The sequence below is a fragment of the Typopeltis vanoorti genome, chromosome 1 (assembly GCF_054136105.1).
Source record: "Typopeltis vanoorti isolate ZY-2024b chromosome 1, IOZ_Tvanoo_1.0, whole genome shotgun sequence".
Lineage (NCBI taxonomy): Eukaryota > Metazoa > Arthropoda > Arachnida > Uropygi > Thelyphonidae > Typopeltis > Typopeltis vanoorti.
This window is the reverse complement of record NC_143549.1, coordinates 33,595,131-33,618,450: the sequence shown is the minus strand read 5'-3', so window position 1 is coordinate 33,618,450 and position 23,320 is coordinate 33,595,131. Positions and strand designations below refer to the sequence as shown.

General features: G+C 35.9%; 1 protein-coding gene across 4 annotated transcripts in view; it reads right to left on the bottom strand.

Annotated features, from left to right (window-relative positions):
* Positions 1 to 23,320, bottom strand: part of LOC150109878 (chorion peroxidase-like) — a 221,110-nt gene that overhangs the window by 158,734 nt on the left and 39,056 nt on the right. For all 4 annotated transcript variants that reach the window (XM_090415631.1, XM_090415616.1, XM_090415640.1 and 1 more), the window contains 2 exons: positions 3,828 to 4,040; positions 311 to 446 (listed from right to left, as the gene is read on the bottom strand). In XM_090415631.1, the coding sequence (XP_090271757.1) occupies positions 311 to 446; positions 3,828 to 4,035 (344 nt within the window). In that variant the 5' untranslated portion in view covers positions 4,036 to 4,040. The remainder of the gene's footprint in view (positions 1 to 310; positions 447 to 3,827; positions 4,041 to 23,320) is intronic.

Sequence of the window (23,320 nt, the reverse complement as noted above, 5' to 3'; positions counted from 1 at the left end):
ATCTAATTAGAATGCAATTTTGTAAAATAACATAATTCACTGAAGCTTAGCGCTATTTTTTACTAAAGCACTACAAACTCAGTTTCTAGACTGGTATGTGTATGAAAATTATATACATTGTAGATTTGTAGCATACGATTTTGATTTTGTGTTACTCCGAATTGTTTTTGCTTAATTTTATCAAAAATTAAGCAAAAGAACTATAAATAACTAAACAAAAAATTAGCAAATATAACTATGAAAGTTTTGCCAAAATTTTTGATAAACATTTTACGTCTGTGAAAAGGAAGAAGTTCTAAAATGTACTTACTCTTCCATGACTATTTTTGTGGCTTCTTCAAAGAATCGCTGAGATTTATCCATATCATTGGCTCGTCGCGTTGGTCTTTGAAATCCGCGATGTCGTGATTCCGCTGGATGCTCTTGGAAAGTTATTACTATCTGTTCTGAAATTTAGAATGGGAGGGAAAATACTTAACATATGAGGGCAAAAGACAAACCGTTTTATGTATTCTGATAGGAGTAAAACATACAGATTTTGTTAATGCTACAATTTATAGTTATGATAACTTGTACCTAAAGAAATTATTAAACCTAAAACTAATTTTAACCATTCAATGGACTCGGACAAATGTGCATTTTGATGTACATTGTCCGAGTCCGACGCAGCACATTGATGCCACGTGTGTGAGCAAGATAGTGAAGAGAAAGAGAGAGAGAGAGAGAGAGAGAGAGAGAGAGAGAGAGAGAGAGAGAGAGAGAGAGAGAGAGAGAGAGAGAGAGGACCTATTTATGCTTTTTTCTTTTGAATCGTTATAGACCTCTACTTGAGGAAGACTATTTGAGAGAGGAGAGTAACATGTGGAATAAACAAATAAAAATGGATTCCGGTATTTCCTGTTGGGCTATGAATAGATGTTGGCCAACTGCTGCTTGCGTTTTTATAGCTTATACTAGGAAAGAAGAATTCATAAAGGATTTTTCAGCATTAGAAGATGAGTGATCTGGGGTCAGACGGAGATAGTAAGGTTATTGCTTTATGAAACTCCAGTTTACTAAAGAGATCAAACATGGATCCTTTTCAAGCTACTTCAGGTCTCCTAAAAGAAAGTAGAATAAGAGTCACTCATAGGTGATGACAAATCATCTGCTATTTAAAAACATTCAGAGATATGGCTTTGTTGGCCGAGTCATTAGCGTATCCGCTTTCCAGCCAAAAGGTTGCGGGTTTGAATCCCGCCGAGAGCATGGATGTTTGTGATTGTCTGTGAAAATACTAGTAGTGGTGACGGGCGGAAGATGGCTTGGTGTAGTTCTGATTCGTTGCAGTTGGTGGATTGAGTGGTGGAGACAGAGAGCTGTAGAGGTAGATGCCCTCCCTCGATGAGTCGTTGGACTCCCTGGAGGTGTCACGTAATAATAATAATATCATATCAGAAATCCAGTGGCCATTTCTACCCTCCGACTTATTCATAGAGAAGAGAAATGCTATCTAATATCAAGCGGGTTCGAATTCCTCCATGAGCATGGATGTTTGTGATTGTCTGTGAAAGTACTAGTGGTGTTAGTTGGCGGCGGTAGATGGCGTTGGTGTTAGATGATGAAGATTGGTGGAGTAGTATGACGAGGAGTTGTAGAATAGATACCCTCCCTTCAAGCTGATTGTATATCTGTATGCCATCATTGGTACGGGGAAAATAACCTCCCCGTAATGGACTTCCATAACATGCCATAGTAGTGGTCTATATTTTCATGACATTTCAATATCAGCTAATGGAAATCTGTGAGTGCCATCTCCACCAACAAACAAGAAGGAAGGCTCAGAAAAGCTAGCAACCTCATCTTCTGGAAATCTTGGGCAGTTTGATATATATAAACAATCAACTCAGGAGTTCCAAGAGAATACAGTGGTTCAGGTGGGGTTTAGTGGAACAGCAATAAACAGTTGAAGAATCTCGTGCAAATAAATCAAGCCTCATCCTTTTCTGATCGGATTGAATATGAATTGGAGGATGTCTGGAGAATGCTCCTTGTCAGAATTAGTTGTGGCGAAAAGGATAAACGTTTGCGGATGTTCAACGTTTCTGAAATAACAAAATGTTACCAACGTATGGTGGTCATACAAAACAGAACCATATTTCTTTTAACAACACAATATGCTGTGTTACACTGCGAGTGCTATCGCCACATGCAATGCTGTAGTTTGAGTGAAATGATGTGGAAAAATATTTAGGCGCTATTGCTGATTGGTTTATGCTGTTTCAAGAATGTTGCTTTCGATTATTATCTTAAACAATCCTCGACATCAGGAACTTCCATTATATAAATGATTTTATTTTTTATTTTGTTAAAGCTACTTACACAGTTTCTTTTCCTTATATTGATAAGAAGCAGGTTAAATAATTTCGGTGCTTAGAATATGAAGTGATGTGAATAATCTGTTGTTTAGTTAACGGGACGTTGAACTTATCACGTTTCACATATCGATTACGGAAATATCGTCGAGATCATAGCAAGGATTTTGTGAATATATTCTAACATAAAATGCGGTACACATACAATGAACTCAACAGCATATTTTTTATTTTGCTGTTCTACTTTACCTTACTGCAGTATAATATTATCGTGGCATTTAGTTTATATCACAACTAAGAGTGTGTCTTTTGTGTTGTCTGTTTTGCCTGATTTCTAGAGAAAAAAAAGCACTGCTACTTCTGGAGGCAGGCTAACTCACCTTCAACTGAAATTTTTTTATAAAGTTCTTTACCTATTAAACGGATAAAAATCCTATGTTGTTATTTAATTTTATCCCTTTAATATCTATTAAGTTGCCAGAAAACTAGCCGTTTGGCTTTTCATTTTAATTACAAAGTTCTTTACCTGTTAGACGGAATTCGAAAAGATATTTTTTTTCAGTCAAAGATTGGAACAAGAACTGACAACTGGTGTCAATTCGCGGTCCCAATTGTATTTGATATTGGCTTGTACCAATGATTTTTTTTAGTTAAAAATACGAGTTATATATATACAGTATATACACACATACATCTCCGAATATAAAAATTAGAACAATCAAAGAAAATGTGTGGAATGATTTGCAATTCTAATGTATTGCACAGAAAATATTTATTACCAAATATGAATTATCATAATCTACATCTACGTACTTTGTAAATTATATTACCATGTAAATACATAAAATGTAATATACTTGTAAATTGTAAGGAAACTGTTATTTGAAAACATTCACAAAATTAGAATAATGTTAACTTTTTTCAAAATATTAGAATAAATGCACAAAAATTACAGCACACAAAAAACGAACTATAAAATAAAGTTTTATTTATGTAAAATGCTTCATTTAGCGGTCGCAGTCTCTGGTAGAAGTGTCTTTTTTTCTCTCCTCAAAATTCGGAGTTTTAATACCACCAAAGACAGATTCATCCGATCAAAGCAAAATGTGAGATAGACACAATAGTTACAGACACAATACGCTAACATAGTTGTTAATTTTAAACAACGTAACCGATGTTATTGAAAATACATCGCTTATTGGTTTTGACAAGGAAACGTAGGTACTAGTTCTCTAAAAACATTACATACTGATCATACATTCTCGGAACAATATCCTAGAAATATACTTTTAGACACCATCACTCACAATCCTTAAAAACACGCAAGATAGAAAAACAATCAACTCTGGCTTCTCTTGCTATAGTCGAATAAAATCAATACAGATAGCATAACATAATTAGCGATATTTTAAAGAATTAAGGAAATTTAAGGAATTAAAACTTTAAGAATTATAATTGTTTGTATATACGCACCATGACTCGAAGCCTCAGCATACTCTGGCTGTTGCTGTATCCTTTCGTGTGCAGTTTGAAATGCATCATCTATTGCAGGCGTAGAAATTCTTGGCAAAACTACTTTGGGAAGTTCTTGTTTCGAGATTCCAGGAGCCTTAGGCTCCAGAAGAAAATAATTTCCAGCTACCCATTCTACCACTGATAATACAACGGCGATGACAAGCATGTTAGCTAAAAAAAAAATGATTCTCAATTGATAACTACAGTTCCTAACTTACAAATACTGCATATGAAGTTTAAATAGATTATGCATTTAACACACACACACACACACACACACACACACACACACACACACACACACACACACACACACACACACACACACACACACACACACACACACACACACACACACACACACACACACACACACACACACACACACACACACACACACACACACACACACACAAGTAAAAAGCACATGAAATTACCCTCAATCGAAAGTAATAATGTATGTTACTCATAATTAACACTGTCCAGTTATAAGATCTACAAGGAGCATCATTCATTCGATTTCGACCATTGGAATATAAAATAGACTAAAATTAAAGCAAGCGAGCAAGGAGGGGGGGGTCGAAATGGCAAGTGAGGGTTGCTTCCTCTGCAGATGCCTCTATGAGTCCCAAAATGATGAGCCCTATACTGAAGAAATAGATGATCGGCTATAGTTTAGAAGCTACTTTTGGGTTGCCATTATTGTTTTAACTGCCAAGGATGCAAATTCATACCTCAAATTGGAACGGCGACGTAGCAGCAGTAACAACACGAATGAAAAATGATATCAGCAAAATATCTGCTTCTCAGCTTTTCTACCTCTTCAATATTTCGCTAACTTATTTTTTTTTTTAATTTTAAAAGTTAGTTATTTATGAGATATAAAAGATATGAAGGTATTTTTGTCGCATCAGCAAACAAAATAATTTAAATATAATATTACGTGATTAGCATTATTTTTATTAATTATTTCCTAAGTATTGGTCATTTGAGTTCCCCTTGGTATTATTGTAGCTGTCCCTATTAAGTGCTCTGACTGTCAGAGGCTTTTCAATCTGCTAGTCCATAACACTAACCGGTTTGTAGTGATTCACTTTCTCAACACTGTTTGACTTGTGTCGGTGAACTGTTGATTCATGACATCGTGCGATGATTTCGAACTAAGAAACCAGATTATGACGTATAGAAGATCTGTTTTTCATAGGGAGGGGGGGGATTTACCACTACAGTGCTGAAAGGCACGCAGAGAGAGAGAGAGAGAGAGAGAGAGAGAGAGAGGAGAAGAAGGAGAAGAAGAAGAAGAAGAAGAAAAGGAGAAAAAGATGAAGAAAAATAAGTTGAAAGTATAGAAAAAATTTCTTCCAAGCTATGTTTAGTAAACACTGCTCAAAGTGAAACATTCTTGAAAAAAAAGCAGAAGAAACAAGTTTGTCAAATTTGGCAGTACTGATCTACACTACAAATGATTAAGAAGGAAAAGAAACACATTATTGAAATATTTCAGATATTTTGTTAAGGAGATTAAAAATTAGAAATGGTTCCGCATATCTGTAAATGATCGTTTCTATTCATTTCTTTGGAATATTTTTCTAATATCACCGTTATGTTAAATAAAAGAAGCGGTACAATCTACTGTCTGTTAATTGGAGTTTTTACCACAGTAAACGCTAGAACAAATAAAATATTTTTCTTATCCATTCAATCATCTGCTAAATAGTCCGGCTTGGTTTCACACCGGACGATGAAAATCATCTATCATCTAAAGCCCTGCTACCTCCTACAAGTGAAGAGATGCAATACGTTTTTTCTTCAACACCATTCTATAATTCATATAGAGAATTCACGATGATGCATTATTGTCTCGTCTTGTTATTTCTATTTGGTTTTTATTTATTTGTAATTAAAACACCAGGGAAAGGAGAGGGAGGAACTGTTAATAACAAAGAACATGACGCTCAGGATGGTTGCAAAAAAAAACAAAACATTTATTTTGAATAATAAAGTAAATGAGTTTTTTATTGTTTGAGTTAAACGCACTTTTCTTTAAGAGTATAAACACGGGAAAGATTTTTCATGTTATGAGAACCAACAAGAGATGCAAATATTTCCTTTCTTTGCGTTGTTTGTTTGAATGGGTAGAATGTTTAGTGTTTTAAGCAAATAAGAGGCAAGATGAAGCCAACACATTCTTTTATCATAATTATTGATCTCAAATTTGCGATTGTATATTAATTCACATGCTCTGACATGTTTGCACCTAAGGAATTCCTGGGACTTTCTACCCCAAACTGGACAAACGTATATACAGTGGAAGTTAAGTGAATGAGGTCTATAAAAATAAATAATTTAGTAATAATACTAAAGTTAATCGTGTCAACTTTTGTTCATTTCCTTCAGAAGTAGACTTTACTTCTGATAACAGAGCTTATTCCAAGTTTAAAGAGCAAGAAGTATTTCCAGACCGATGTTAAAGAGCATTGGTTGTCAAAGTTAATATGCATAAGATCGCGTGAAAAACACTACTGGATTAAATATAATACTAAATGAAATGAGATTATTTACGCCTGTAAATTATTGGGTGCTATTTTTTAATGCAAAGTCGCTTTTAAATTACAACAGAGTATTAACGGTTAATTACTGGTTATTAAAACACAAATTTTAGACATTTTTCCTATAAAATTAATTATAAATTATTTGGTATATGAAGTTTTAATGTAAGGACCTATATAGCTTAATTGGTAAGGATGATGTCCTTTTGATGAAAGGACTTGTGTTGAAGTCCCTTGTAGGACACGAGCAGTTTTAATAATGCATTTTTTTTTCAGCTAAAGACGAATTAGCCAATTAATAGGAATGTTGTACGTGTTTCTCTTCCCGAGATTTTGGGGTTCCTTCTCACCTGTAAAATAGAAAAACCGGCCAAGAGAAGAGATGCAGTTTACAAGTACAGCTAAGATAAAATTAGCCGCCCTTTCTTAGCATTAATTATGTTTTTATGAAATCAGGTGGCGAATAGATCTTTGAGCTTAACTCGTTAAGGATAAGATAAGATCTCGTAATTATATATTACACAATGTTTGCATAATTATAGTCAAATATAATTAATGAGAGGATTGTGACATATCATCAACCAACTTCTTGTCCGAAATGTTAATTATATGTCCATCATTATGTAGACAGGTGTCTCTTTCGCCAAGGGATTCGCATTTTAATTGTTTTGACTTGCTAAAAACAACTATTCGCATAAATAATAAGAGTGAAGAGATGATGCAATTCTAAACAACGTTCCACAGCCAATGATATACAGGGTGTTCGGGATAAATTTGACATATTTATAATTAATTATATTTTTCCGTAAGTTACATGTATTAACACACACTTCTCTTCATTTAAAAGTTTGGACCCTTCTTCATTCATATACAAGATGTCAGAAAGGATGGATAGCTGGAACCCACCTGAATCATGGAAGAGAATAACTTGTATCATGATGATTCGTGCCCGCCATCAAAATAAGGATATTACGACTGCTGCCCAATGCTCCCTGAATACAGTAAAAACAATCAGGCATGAACTAGAGACTTGCAATGGTGACTACGAGGATGTAGCAAGAAGAAAGATCCCTAGCAGACGATCTGATTGCGTTCGTACAGAAGAATTCCTCGCAAATCTGCAGGAACAGGTGTTGAAGAACCCTGGCATTGGAATTCGGGCTTTGTTCGTGGAGTTGCTAACTGTAGTCAAGCCCTGGATAACAAGGGTAGCCAATGGTAGGCCGTATGTATGGCAGCAGGATTCGGCCCCTTGCCACACCTCTGGGAAAAGTCAAAAATGGTTGTCTGAAAATTTCTACGACTTCACCAGTCCAAATGTTTGGCCTCCAAACTCCCCAGACCTTAACCCCATGGATTATTTTGTATGGGCGCAGTTGAAAAAGACACCAATCGCACTTCCAGTAATACAAAAGCCCAGTTAATGGATAAAATTAAAACAGTTTTTGCGGCCCTTCCCAGGGAGACTGTAGCATCAGCTTGTTCGAGGTTCCGAAGCAGAATTGAAGCTGTGATCGATGCTAATGGTGGTTATTTTGAGTAAATCTTGTTGATAGTATTGTAATTAACTCTGCCTGTAATGTTTTTTTGTCAATTCATTAAATTTAATAGATACAAAGAAGATTTTCTTTTTCCTTACGAAACTGTCAAATTTATCCCGAACACCCTGTATTTCTTAACTGTCCGAACATATTTTCAGAATTTTTTCAAAATTCAATATTTTAATATTTCAATTAAGTCCTTCAATTAAATCTTTTAATTAAAATTTATAGCGAAATTTACTTTATAATTTCGCTATAAATTTATAATTATTTTATAATTACTTTCATTACGAGTCTAAAGTGAATAAATATGAAATGTAGACATTACCTAGTAATGTCTACATTTAGTAGATCACTCAACGATAAGATACAAATCCTGGAAACGCTTCATCTTTCTTTCATAGCTCAACGAATCTGTTATTAACATTCATAATTGACTTCCCATCGGGGTAATGTAAAACAGTTTTTAAAAGATCAATTTATTTCATAACTAAACTGCTTCTTTAAAACATGTTAATACTTCATTTAAAAAAATTTGACGTATTGTTAATTTTTTTTCACGGCATTCATGAAAGAAATTCTTTGGCAGTATTATCAGCGACCAACTGCTCTGGGTGAGAAGTGTTGGTTATATCTAGTGTACTCACCAAACTACAGAAACATCGAGATAAAGAGATTCATCTACATAACTTCTTATGGGGTTATGGCATCTCTTCTATTCTCACTGTCTTATTTGGAAATTACAGGAGTTTTCCTCTTAGAAACTTTAGTTTTTCATCCCGAAAATCACGCATCTGGAGCATACGCATGCACGCGCACACACACACACATTAACAGATATTGGTCACATGGATACATCTATGTCAGCTGTAATTCAAACGAACCCACCAAACATGAAAACTAACCTCTATTTTCTTTGGATAGGTGTTATTTTTGACAATTGCTTAAATTAAAAGTAATAGAGGCTTTTAAAATGTATATACCTGATATAATTTTAGGGTTATATTAAAATCTATTGAAAAGGTAATCAGAAGTGGTGGTAATACTTTTAAAGCCTCCGTTATGAAATGAGATATTCCTCTCTCTCTCACTCTCTCTTCTAGATCGGTCATGGAAATAAAGTTTAGTTTTACCTTTTTCATTTTTTTTCCTGCTTAGTATAGAATTCCGAGGATATTTAGTATGAAAACCACGACTGGCTTTATAATGTTTCTCGACGTTATGGGTTTCATTGCAATATTAGGGTCTGTGTTCACTGGGCATCTACAGATGCCGTATGGTCACTCCGATGCTCGATGATGTTCCACACTAGGCCGCGCCATGTAGTCCTGTTGTTTGCCCTTCTGGCAGCCTCAACTCTCTGAAGATCAGTCACTCCACACACGCCATTCATCCATCTCATTGATGGTCTACCCCTGCCTCTTTTTCCAGGAACTTTACCTTCTATTACTGTTCTTAGAAGTCCTCCTTCCATCCTTTCAATGTGTCCAAAATATTTTAATTTTCTTCTGTCAATATCCGTAAGGAGCCTTAAAGTTCTACTAATCTTTTCTAACACCCATTCATTTGTACGCCTTTCAGTGTATGATATCCTCAACAGCCTTCTGTAACACCACATCTCAAAAGCAGATATCCGTTTCTTATCTGACCTCTTTAGGTTCCAAGTCTCACATCCATAAGTCGCTGTTGGAAAAACAACTGCATCCAAAATCCTCAACTTTGTTCCCATGGAGATAGATCCATCCTTCCAGATTTTAGACAGGTCTCTGACTGTTGTTTTAGCTATTCCTAACTTTTTTCTGACATCTTCTGAACAGCAATTCTTCACATTAATAATGGATCCCAGGTACTCAAACTTGCTGACTTCCTCAATTCTTTCTCCATTAAGATAAATTTGTTTCTCAAGAGCTTCTCTGTTTGTTTTTCCTTTGAGAACCATGATCTTTGTCTTGCTAGAATTGAGTTGAAGTCCTCTGTTATTACTGATCTTGTTAACTTTGTCAAGAATTAGCCATTGATCAGTAATCATCAGCGTACCTCAGATTAGTGATCAATCTACCTCTTATCGTAATTCCTGTCTTGAGCTCATCCAATGCTTCACGCATGATGTCCTCTGCATATATACTAAACAAGTGAGGAGAAAGTAAACATCTTTGCCTAACTCCTTTTCCAACTTGAAGCCAGTCAGTCAATCCAACACCTGTTCTTACTATGACTTCTTGCTCCTTATACAAGTTGGCTATCAACCTGATAGTGTGTTGAGGAAAACCCATTCTTTTCATTACTTCCCACATTTTCACATGCTCAACACAGTCAAAAGCTTTAGAGTAGTCTAAGAAACACATTACCAGAGGGAGTCTGAATTCTTTATATTTTTCTATGATCTGTCTAAGGCAAAGGATCTGATCTCTGGTGCCCATACCTTTCCTAAAACCTGCTTAGTTCCTCGGGCATCTCTGCCTCAACTTTGGCCTCAATCCTATTTAGCATGATCTTTAATAAAATTTTGATTGCATGAGATATCAAACTAATGGTTCTATAATTCTTGTATGTCTTCATATCACCTTTCTTGTGTAGTGGTATGAAAACTGACTTCTTCCAGTCTCTAGGCCATGATCCTGTCTCCTATATCCTTGTAATCAATCTATGAAACACTCTTATCCCTCCATCTCCTGTGGCCTTAATTAACTCTGCTGGGATTTCATCTGCACCTGGGGACTTATTGCTGTTGAGCTGCTTAATTGCTCTTTCAACTTCATGCCTAAGTGGAGAAGGTTCAAAATCAAAATTTTGTTGGTGGGAGGACTCCACATTTTCTTTATCCACTCTGCTGTACAGTTCCTCACAGTATTCTTTCCATCTGTTTTTGATTTCCAACTCTTCTGTTAGTAATGATCCATTCCTGTCTTTGATGACATTCAATTTAGGCTTGAACTTGTGCTTTAAGTCACGAACTAAATAAAACATCCTTTTATAATTATGCCTTCTCATCTGGAACTCTATTTCTTCACATTTATTAGTATAGAACTTTTCCTTATCCTGCTTGATGGCTCTTCTGATTTCTCTATGTAATCTCTTGTATTCTTCGATCGCTGTGTCTCTTTGTTTTTCCAACCGCCTTCTTTTGATTAGTTCCCATGTTGAATCTGATATCCATGGGTCTCTTGGTTTTCTTATTGGACCGAGATACGTCTTCGCTGTATCCTGTATTATCATCTTGACTCCTTCCCAAAGCATTTCTGGTGAAATTTCCTCATTGGTCTCCAAAATATCATCCAGCCGAGTTGATGTTTCTTCTGTGAATCCACTAGGAATTACTCTAACATCCAATCTAGTGGAATGCGCCTGACCTGGAAGTCTTCGGAGTCTGTCTTACTTTGGCTCTTACCAGCTGATGGTCTGTACCATAAACTGTTCCAGGACAAGTATGCACATCAGAGATGCTTGTCTTCCGCCGCTGGAGAGCCAGGGTGTAATCAATCTGGTGCCTTGACCTATCAATGTTGGATGTCCAAGTATAGGTCCGTCGTGGATGTTTCTGGAAGCAGGTATTGGTAATAACTAATCTGTTAGCACGGGCAAATTCCAACAGTCTTTCACCATGGGTGTTACGTTCACCCAGATCAAACATGCCACACTCTGGCCTGACTCTCATACTCTTTCCCACTTTTGCATTTAAGTCTGCTAAGATGTTCGGTATGTCTCTCCTTGGTAGGCAGTCCAAAACAGTTTGCAAGTTTTCATAGAATTCTTCACTCTCTTCTTCAGGCCTATCCGTGTGGGGTGCATAAACTACCACAATTGATACATTGGTAGGCTGAGCCTTAAGTCTAATGGAGAGTATCCTATCATTAATGGGGTTATAACCAAGAAGGCTTCTTGCCTGAGTTGTCTTCAGTATCGCAGCTACCCCATGATGTTTTGAGTCACCACCTGAGTAAATAACTAGCTTACCATCCTGTCCTTTGAAGTGACCTTCTCCATTCCATCTGGTCTCTGTAATTCCCAAGATGTTAATTTTATACCTATCCATCTCTTTACAGACAATCTCAAGAGTACCCGTCTGTAAACCCCGGACATTCCATGTACCTATGTAAAATTCCTTTCTAAGATTAATCTTATACATTCTGTGTTGCTCATTCACGGTATCACTGACTTTTGATGGTGATTTTCTTTTAGATTTTCCTCTCTCTCTCTCTCTCTCTCTCTCTTGTAGATCGGTCATGGAAATAAAGTTTAGTTTTACCTTTTTCATTTTTTTTCTCCTTAGTATAGAATTCCGAGGATATTTAGTATGAAAACCACGACTGGCTTTATAATGTTTCTCGACGTTATGGGTTTCATTGCAATATTAGGGTTGCATGACATATTTTCTCTAGGTAATATTCGTATTCCCATCATTCATTACGGAAGAAGTAAAGCCATTTTCTTTTAGTCGATAATGATATTTTGTTCTAAAATGATTCAATTTATTTAGTGAGGATATCTATGAAAGTCTTTATCTGGTAGGTGATTTTCATCCAATGTAAATTTTCACCAAAAATCTTTATGGAATCCTAAGATGGCTTGAAAAAAGGGTAATATCTGAGCTATAAATGGATCGGGTTGTAAAAACTAATCGTCCATTTATGCACCAATCGCGCTTATTACATTATGGACTTACAACCTTTCCTGGATTTACAACTCAATCACCTCTCTTTTTCCTGTTTGCTAGTGTCTGTGGTCTACAAATTCTCAATCTATCTTCATAGTCAGTATTCCACAATCTTGATAGCATTCAAGATTGTGGAATACTGACTGAATAGTCAGTATTCCACAATCATTTTTGATATCACTCTATCAGAATCATTTCATGAATGCCTTGTAAAGAAACAAAATTGCTTTCTTATCTTTACATGTCATTCTTTATCCTTTCGTTTCAGCATTGCATTATTCTCTGAGTTGTATTTACAATCTTTGCTACATTGCCCTTCAACTTTCTATGTACTAACACTTCAAGATCCCTAGCCTGATCAGTTTCTTGTAGCATAATTCCATCAATATAATAAGACATTGGATATCTAATCACACCAGAAGGAATGGTGTCACATACATTTCCCATGCCCACAATTCCAGCCTATTCAAATTATTCTGCAAATATTGCATGTCAGCAACTCTTCTGATTACCCTATTTATCTTTTTATCATCAGCAAATAGATGATGATGAAAGGATATCATGGCAAATCCTTCTCAATGTAATTAATGTATACAGATTGAATAAAAATGGATCAAGAACTTATCCTTGTACACACCACTTGTTACCTTATCGCACAGACTCAAATCCCCTCATATACCACTTTTTGATATCTGTCAGTCAGCCATCCTTTTATCCATTCCAATATTTTTAATGCAGTGCCATATTCTCTAATTTATGCAACAGTCTTCCATGCTCTATTCTGTCGAAAGGCTTAGCAAAATCCAAAAGTTTTATGGTGTATCCATTACACTTGTCTAGTTCAATGGTAACATTATTACAGAATATAAGCAAGTTACTCAAACAAGACCTACCCTTAGTAAATCCATGTTGCTCATTGCAAAGTTGGGATTCACTGTCAACTTTACAATTCACTGCCCATTTTTGTGTGTGAGCCGTAACCAATTTTTCCAAACTCTTCACAACCACTTCAGAAATACTGCTAGTCGATAGTTGGACACATCAATATTTTCAGCAACCCTTAGGCAATGGGTTTACCAAACATTTTTCCACTCCTGTGTAATCTTCCCTGTTCTGAGACTCAAATTATATATTCTGGTCAAGGAAATAGCTAGTTCAGCTAATGATTCTAGAAAAACTGAAAGAGTCGGATAACAATAAACAAACGTTGGAGACTACTGGCAGAACTCTGAAAAAAATATTCTTTGATTTATCCAGAGAAAAAAAATTAAAAACATCACAGTGGATCTAAGAAGTTAAAAGGCAGTTAGGGAAAAGCAGAAAGCACATCGGAAGATCTCAGCATGTTAGTCAGATCGTTTGCAAGAAAGCAAACGATTTGTAAAAGTAACTAAACAAACGCCATAGTAATACATCGGTAAAAATATGCATGATAAATATCTGGAGGCTTGGAGGCTGTTGATAAAGCTAGAAAGGTAGTGAAGAATGCTGTAAAAGAAATCAGATATGATAAAGGGACAGGAAATGTGAAGATATTCTAGATGTCTAAAGTAATTACCATATCACCCCTTATCCACCAAACCAATCTGTCACTTTCATTTGATGCCTCTATGCTAACCACATTGATCTTTCTCTCTCTCTCTCTAAAGCTCGATTTTCTACAGTTGAAATAAGCTAATATTCAAGTCATCCTTCTTTGGGACTTCAATATCCACAGACCGAACTGGCTGGATTCAATCCATGGAAAAATTTCGGAGAAGCTCAAGTATTCTCTCGACAGTCTGGGTTTGGCAATAAGTCTACTTACCAAATTGCCATCCAATGGTCTGCCTTCCGCGCTCTGCAAATGGATCGTCAACTTTTCACTGTTCGCACATTACATGTCATGGTAGGTGGTTTCCTCTCTTCAGATTTTCCGACCAATGTGCAGGAGTACCTCAGATTTCTCTACCCATTCTTTTTCTCGTGTATATAAGTGGCCTTCTCTCAATGCTTCAAATCCTATCCATAGCCGATGAAGTGCGCTCTATTCTTCTTTTACATTTGGCAAACCTTATAGCGCTCAATTGTTAGAATCCGCAAGATTAATCATGACTAATATCCTGTATCCCGATATCCTAATAATATTTCAATGAGGAAATGATAACCTAGTAGATTTCAATGCCACAAAACTCAGTCCTGTCTTATCTCTCACAAGAAAGAGCTTGCATCCCTCCTCCTGATTTTCAATAATATTCAGATATCAAAATACGATCAGATTCCTTTCTTGAACTGACCTGAACTTCCGATCTACCCAGGCACAATCCCATTTCAACCAAAGCTTCTGCAGCAGCTAGAAAAATTCGGTGTGACACACTACTTCACACTTTTGCAGCTTCTAACTCTATACAAATCCGTCCATCAATTCATGGAATATTGTTTACATATTTGGGATGATCCAATTTTCTCTCTAAGATTGCTCTTCTGCCTCATTTGTCCATATACAAATATGTTTATGGACATCTCTCTGTTTTAATTGGCTATTGTTATTATTTCTTCGCTCTTCAAAATCATAGCCAACACCCTTTTCAGCTCAGCTTGAAATTCACGAAAGCAACTTCTCTGCCTCCTCTTTCATTCCATCTACTTCTCATCTTTGCAACAGCCTTTCCCCTCTTCCTTGTCCAAGGTATACAACCTTCAGTTTCCAAAAAAAAAAAAAAAAAAACCTTGAACAGATTCCTCAGCTCTTCTTATCCTCATCCCAATGCGCGCACTGGTACGCTATAGGTTTTTTGATCTTTCTTATGTGGGTCAGATATATAAAAAAATAGCTTGAGAGATTGCTGAATTATCCAAAGACGAATTAAACAAGACGTTATGGAACAGTGTTATAAAATTGTCAAATAGACAGAAATTGTTAGAAATGGTAGAAGGGATGGATATCAATACTTGAGGTAGAAAAAATATGTAAAGGCAGCTGGAGTCGATTATATTGAACCAGAAATTCACAAATATGAATGTTTGTGAATATAAATATTTACGGTGACTACAGTGCGTAAATCAGAACAGAGCAGAAAAGAGATAATTGGAGTAGAGTTCTCATAAGATCTTTCTGTAAAAAAAAAAGAAAAAGAAAACTGAATGTTAAAATCTCAGGGGAACTCCCATACTGCATAACTTCATTAAGAGTATAAATATAACCTCATTAATGCTAATAATGCTATTCTCTTACATAAACCCAGCAGAAAGCTACAAGATTGTCCTACAAGGCTACATTATCCAAATTAAATAACTGCTGTAACAAATTGTTTATGAGAATTAGCAATAAACATACCAGAGTCTATGATAATACGTAAGAATATTAAAATCTCAGCTGCATCTTGAATGCTGAACCTTATAAGACACAGCTTTCAGTGAAGTTAGCAAGTTAATATCGATATAGATTACAAAACAGTAAAGCTAATATGGAAGGGAATCAAATAAATAAATTTATATGAAAGTAGAGAAATTTCTCAAAACACTAAACTAAGCTGTATACAGGTCAGTTTCGTTGGAACTGTATACAGTTCAAACGAATTTTAACTTGTGAATCTGAGAACCGGATTAGAAATAGAAGAGTTGATCGAAGTGTGCAGGCCACAGTTATGAGAGTTAAGAGGAAAATTAGTGGAGCGAACAGATAGTATGAATGGCAGAGTAATATTAAAAATGAAAATATTCAAAAGGAACTTCACATTGTAATCATTTAGAAGTATGTGAGCTGAGCTAATTTAAGAAATGTAGTCACTTAAACAGAATGGGAGAGAAAAGGTTAGTAAAAACAAGTTGCCAAATGGCACGAAAACATCCAGAAAATGATTGAGAACTAGGTGAATTGATACGGTTAGAGGTGCTTTAGAAAGCCAAAATATAGGATATGGCAATGAGTCCTGACAGATAACAGAAAATTATTGATAGGAAGTTCGTAATAATGTAAACTTTTCCTTTTGTACTACCATGTATTCTGTGGTTGATAATGATATACCTTGAAAACTAATCGCACTCAATCAAAATCATTGAATTGTTTCCAAAAAACATCATTAAGTTCAACGAAATGAGCGCATATAAAATGTAAACTAAAACTGATTTAAAAATGTGAATGATTAGAAGAAGAAAGAGGTGCAACAACATCCAATCCTTATCCACCATCTGTGCTAAGAACAATAAGTTAGTCATAAATTTAACTAACCAACAGTTAACAGATGATGAATTGATATGTGCTGCCGAAAGGGTCTTTAGCTCTGCTCTGATAGTGTACTGAAATTTATTATACGTGTAGATAATGAGATTAGAGAATTATGATAAATTAAGATTTGAAGTCGCTCAATTTGATATGAATTGAAGCCACCATCACCGAATATATCCTTCTTAAAACTGCAAGCGCAACGTTAACAATAATGCTGTTACAACGATCTCAGACAAATACATTGCAGCAGTATTGATAAAACTATAACGGCAAACAGTAATTAGAAAGTGTGCACTCCCGTAATACGTCTATTGAAAAGTTGATTATCATGCTGCAGGTGCACTAATGTTCTAGGGAAAAAAAGGTCCTAACGTCCATAAGTAGGCTGTATTGTTCTTCCATACCTCCAGCCTGAGATTCTAAATTTCATTGACCCCCCTCTAGATCGTATATTAAAGTAGATAATTTTAAAGAAAATAAAGTAAAAGTTTGTTTACTTCACACTGAAATGATGAGACTTCCTTTAATGTAGGTCCTTCACTCATTAACACAGAGTTCCATGAAAGTCTTCATTTTTATACTAGAAGATTCCCTTGAAAGTATGGTTGACGTTTAAATTCACTTATCAGCTGAGGTTATGTTACTTACAAAAACAAGTTGCAATGAAAAACTGAAAGAAAAATCGGCACATTTCTTTTGTATTAGAAGACTTCATGGAACACGCTTTGAATGTCAACTCTTCAATATCATATTCTCTTCAGGTTCGCATCTGGCTTCGCTTTGTTGATTGCTTCCTGCTAATCTAATTGTAATCGGAGACCAAATCACTTAATTTTTAGATAAAATAATCCCATGAATAATCGTATAAAATTCAATAATTATCCTTCTTTTAGACACATTAGAGACACATATTCTGCTGTTACTACTCAAATTTGATGGCTCACAGAAGGCATACACTGCTGAAGTTAATGCATCAGCTTATGTATTAGTTAATGCTAATTCATTAGTAACACGGTTACTAATGAATACAGTCAAGCTATCATTAAAAGAATCTTTAATAATATTAGCCCTCAAACTAGGTCTGAATTCTATGTTATTTTATCCTTAAAAGGACAATGGAGAGGATAATACGAATTCTTCTCAAATATGATCCATATGCTACCTTCAAACCATTTAAAAAATGACCCGTATCTGCAATGATGTTTTCCAGGTACTTTGCTCCTGTCTTCTATCTTTTGTTCGGACAGACTATCCATTATCTGAAGTAAGATGATGAACAGTCTTTCCAAATTAAAGTAGAAAAGCATTACATTAAATAATTGGAATCTGAGAAATCTAGCTTTGGAATCACACGTCCCATTAGTGGAGTGTTTACTGAAACCAAAAAAGGAAAATCCTTTGAAAGTCAATTGAAATTTGGTGTCTTTTCGTAGATATCTGTTAAACATTGTTACATCATCTACATTTGAATCGATCAGAATACATGTCAATATCAATTTTGAAAAGTAACATAACCCCACTAATATTTAATAATGTTATTGTAATACTCTTACATAATGTCCTTTGCTTGTATTAGAGGAGAGTTGTTCCTCTGTTCTTTTAACCTCTGGCAGTGTGTGTGTGTGTGTGTGTGTGTGTGTGTGTGTGTGTGTGTGTGTGTGTGTGTGTGTGTGTGTGTGTGTGTGTGTGTGTGTGTGTGTGTGTGTGTGTGTGTGTGTGTGTGTGTGTGTGTGTGTGTGTGTTCTCTTGCACAAACAACTAATATCAGGAATCGAGTTATAAACAGATGCTTTTGGCGTATGCCACTTTTTAAATGTTTTACGTTTCTTCTCTCTCTCTCTCTCTCTCTGAAGAGCAATTAATCTTGTTTTCTACATGCTTATTCATGCTTACGGGCAACATTAGTAGCATACTAAAAGTAATGTTCATCTTTAAATTAGGAAGTAACCTAAAAAGGTTACATTATTCAATGCGAATAATCAGCAAGAGGCAGTAACGTAGCAAAGTAGACAACAGAAAAAGAATTTTCCTTTCAGACAAGGAAATTGCCTAATGAAAGCGAAATAAGAATGACGAGAACGTGTGCAAAGGGAAAAAAAATTATAGACCTTGAGGAATGGTCCTAGGGTAGAAAGACAAAACAGGAAAAGTAATGGACAGATACAATTTTATCGTTAGTAGAGTTTGGATCGCCAGGAGGTAAAAGTTGTGGGAAGTGAAGATACATTTTCGAGATGAGCAATTCGCAGATCGTCGGTTAGTGTAGATGGTTTTAATGAGAAGATAAGACGCTATGACGCTATGATTAAACATCATTTAATTCGGACTTCATCCCTACTCACTCATTGAAATGAATCGGAATGAAGTCTGGACTCATCGCATCAGCATAAATCGAGTAACTCACAGTTTTGTTTTTCTCAGAACGAGAAGGTAGTTAAATACTTGTAGAAAAGAATTTAGATCTCACTTGTTAGCGGCAACATTACCGAGTTGTCTTGACCGGAATCTAGGTCAACCATCATCGCTATGTGAAGGAGGGAGATCCCAGAGAAATAAGTCCTCACGTCTGGGAGATACATATTAACAGACTTTCCTTAAGTAATTAATGGGTGGGAGAACACACCATCCGTACTTCCCGACCTGGAACTAGTCTTAGTCAGTCCACTCGCATGACCACTTTAGGATTTGAGGAAAGATTATTTTAGGCTGCAAAAAATAATGGTTATGGTTTGACCTTTATATGTAGAGATTGCTCTCTCTCTTCCCCCCCCCCCACTTTTTATTTATTCGTGTGGGGGTTCATCCCGTTCCTTGACCTCATAATGATGAGGAATTAAATATGTGTTTTATGACTGTTGATCTGTGTGTGTGTGTGTGTTTACGGGTGGTTTGCCTGCTCTAAGGGACGAAAAACAGAGTTTCGGGGTAAAAAAAACCCTCTACTCGGTATGAGACCGGCTAACTCACCTTTAGTCGAAAGATAAAGGTTCCTCACGTCATGGACGGGAATCGAACCTAGGTCTTTCCGAGCAAAGGGCTTCAACTGAGCAATGGAGGCTCTAGTGACATCACCGACTTATATTCGTAATATGCAAAAATATAATTATTTTTTCTGAAATTTCATTTGTCTTAGATTATTTATAACTTGTTTCAGTATTAATGAGAGCTGTATCTCCATTCATAACAGTAATTATCACAGCATTATTTCAATGAACATACAGAAAACCAATTTGGATAGTTAACGCATTATGTAAGATTAGAATACGCAAAATAACTTTATATAATCCAGTAATATTTATAAACTTTATAACGCTCCCTTTAATATCAAGAACAGAAAAATCCGAATAACGTAGATACCGAAAAATGTCTCCTTGTACGATATCTCTCCAATTATTTTCAAAGGATTATACTTCGTACTGATTCGTTGAAGGTTTTTTTTTACATTATTCTTACGTGTTTCTTTAACATTATGTGAACATGAAATAAAATGGACAGAAAAGTAATTAATTAGAAAAATTTAAAGTTTTAGATATTTAACAGTTAATATTTATTTAATGCAACACTACCGTCCGAATATTACATAAAAATCACTAAAGTAATGCAATAGATTGGTTTCGCGCCTCACCTGAAACTATTTAGGATATTCATACAGGAGTGCCTGAAGATCGTAGTGTGGAATTTATGAATCTGACTAACCTAATTTAAAAACTCACAACATTCGAATCAATTATGGCTTGATTTAATGATATCATTCTGCAACGCACTGCAGTGGATAGTCAGCCGAGTGGTCAGCATATCTGCCCTCCAACCCACAGGCTCTAGGGTCTGGCTCATGAACCTTTTTTGGTATAAAAGCTAGAAGAAAAGCATGAGGATTATATACGAACTTATGTGTAGTCTACTCAGACCTACATTGTCTCATCAGTATAGGTCTGAGTAGACCTACACTGTCTCATCATAATTACTTTACTTAATCCTCCTCTCCTACCATTACGGTGTTGAGGTAATTATTCTTGCAACCGTAACCCGAGGATAAGGTGGTTAGCCCCATGCCTCCACGGTGTGTCCTATGTCTGTAGATGCGTATGTTCACCGGGCCAGTTTCCCTGTTCTGGGGGACGAAAAACCTGACTTTCCATTTAAAAATCCCCTACTTCCGTATGAGATCGGCTAACAACTCACCTTTCGTCGAAAAGACCAGATAAAGCGCGGCATGATTGTGAAGGATGTTAGTAATTTTATTCTTCCAAAGAACGGCACCTTAGTAAGTCCTCCACTTCCAGACTGATGCGATTCATTGTGCTTAATGTATCATTAAGTATCAACACACTTTGTTTCTTGTCACGAAAACAGAAACGCAAATCTTCCGTCTGAACAAAGTAGGATTACAAGAATATAATGCACACCAGGGAGTTTCACGGATTTAAATCTTACTCATCACAAAATTTATAAAAGAAGACATTTTTGGAAACCATTACTTATGTTCTTTGCCACTCGAATTTTAAGAACATAAGAATTAGTCCACACAGTTAACTTTTTCTGTAGATCTTTATGGATTTGCTCCTGAAAATCTCATTAAAAGTTAAATAAGACTGAAAATTTGATGTTCGTTTACTTGATACAGTAAGTATCAGTTTAGAAAGAAAATGAGCTTGGTGAATAAGAGTTTCTTATAGTTCTATTTTTCTTATGGATAATGGCGAGCTGAGCATGAATATAACATTCAGTATGTGTCTTCTTCGAAAAACAGAAAACTAAATATCTCTACCTGGATAGCGAAATATGGTGAACTTCGAAGGAACTGGATATTCTACTGTAATTAGTTTTAATTTCTATCATGAATTATATTATCTTTGGCCGAAAAGAATTCATTTTGGCGATACATTCTTCGACCACAGTTACTGAGCTTTACGAGCAACAAATATAATCAACATATATTTGATTACAGGTTACTTGAGAACGTAATTGGTACCAATTACTAATTACAATTACCTGAGGACATACTGTCAGGTGGCTTATGGTGGTACGACTGTGTTTGGAGATCTCCGAAAGCTAAGTTGTTAGTTTTAAAAATATAGCGTTATTAGTTTAAAAATGTATTAGAATTAGTTAGTTAGTTTTAAGTTTAAAGTTTTGTTATAAATATTGTCAGTATAGTCTTTTGTACGGTAAGTTACGTAGCGGAGCACATGGCAGCAATGCGAAGCAGAACAATGGGGCCAAGGCATCATTGTTTAAAGAATTTAACTAAAGAGACTTAATGCAGTGCCATGTCTTGAGATGTACTCATTACCAAAGGGAAATGGAATTTGGTTTGAAGGCAATAGTGGTGGGAAAGTGTGCCGAAAATGCTCTGAGAGCGAGGGTCAAAGGTGTGTCCCAGGTCGCTAGATTGAAGTAATGGATGGAACTGAGAATACGCTTGAAAATGCATGTAATGTAAGATAAGATTAAAAGAGAAATTAAATGTGACACGCTTGAGAGAGACAGAGCAGAGCAGAGTAAAAAGAGTTGGTTGAAATAATAGTAGTAGGAGAGATGCAAAGAAAGAATTGTTGACTGTAATGAGGGAGGTATCTCGGTTACGCGGAGTCGTACACAGGGCAAAGCGGGAGCGGGTCAGTTGATATTAGAAAGAAAGAAATGCTAGATAAGAAAAATGATGGCTTGACTAAGAGAGAAGGTAAAATCAAGGAGAGAGTCTTGTAAGGCGTGATCGGCGAGAGATTGACAAAATCGTAATTTCTGGGTGCAAAAATTAATGATATCAGTGAGGCTATTAGGGCACAAAAGGGAAAAATAGAGGTGATCGTATTGGCTGGAACATGATCTGAAAGGAGAAAAGTATAACATGGGAGAGGAGATAAAAGAATTACTGGAAGTTGCAAAAGAAAAGAAAAGAGAGAGAGAGAAAGAGAAAGAGAGAGGGAGAAAGAGAGCGAATGTTAAGATAGTGAGTCTTTGCCGCGGTATGACAGAATAGACCTGAGAAGGAAGGCCATAATAACAAATGAGTTGATGCATAGTTTACGAAGGAGGAATAATGTGGATTTGGTGGCTGTGTGGAGTGAGTTTGACGGGCGAAAGAGCTTATACAAGAACCATGCTTTGCATCTGAATAGATTTGGTGTTCAGAGTCTGGGAAAAGTGCTGTTGAATGGAGTGAAAGTGGATGTGCAAAATCAGGGAAATTAGAGCTTTTATGGGAAGCCATTGAATGGATATGCGGACATCAGTGAGGCAGTTAAGTGTAAAAATATACCTAAGTTAGTATCTATGATAACAAACCAGAATGAAATAGTTGGTATAAAGCGTTTAAAGGGGCTTTTGCACGTTTTGTATGTAATAATGCCACTAGCATTCAGAACAAGCATGAGGAACTTTTGGCATTGTTAGTTCGTCCTGACCAAAGGTTATTGGCATTAGTGAGACATGGCTAACAAAAGATGATATAGTTAGTGGAATAGAATGTAATGTGTTCAGGGAGGATATATATATAT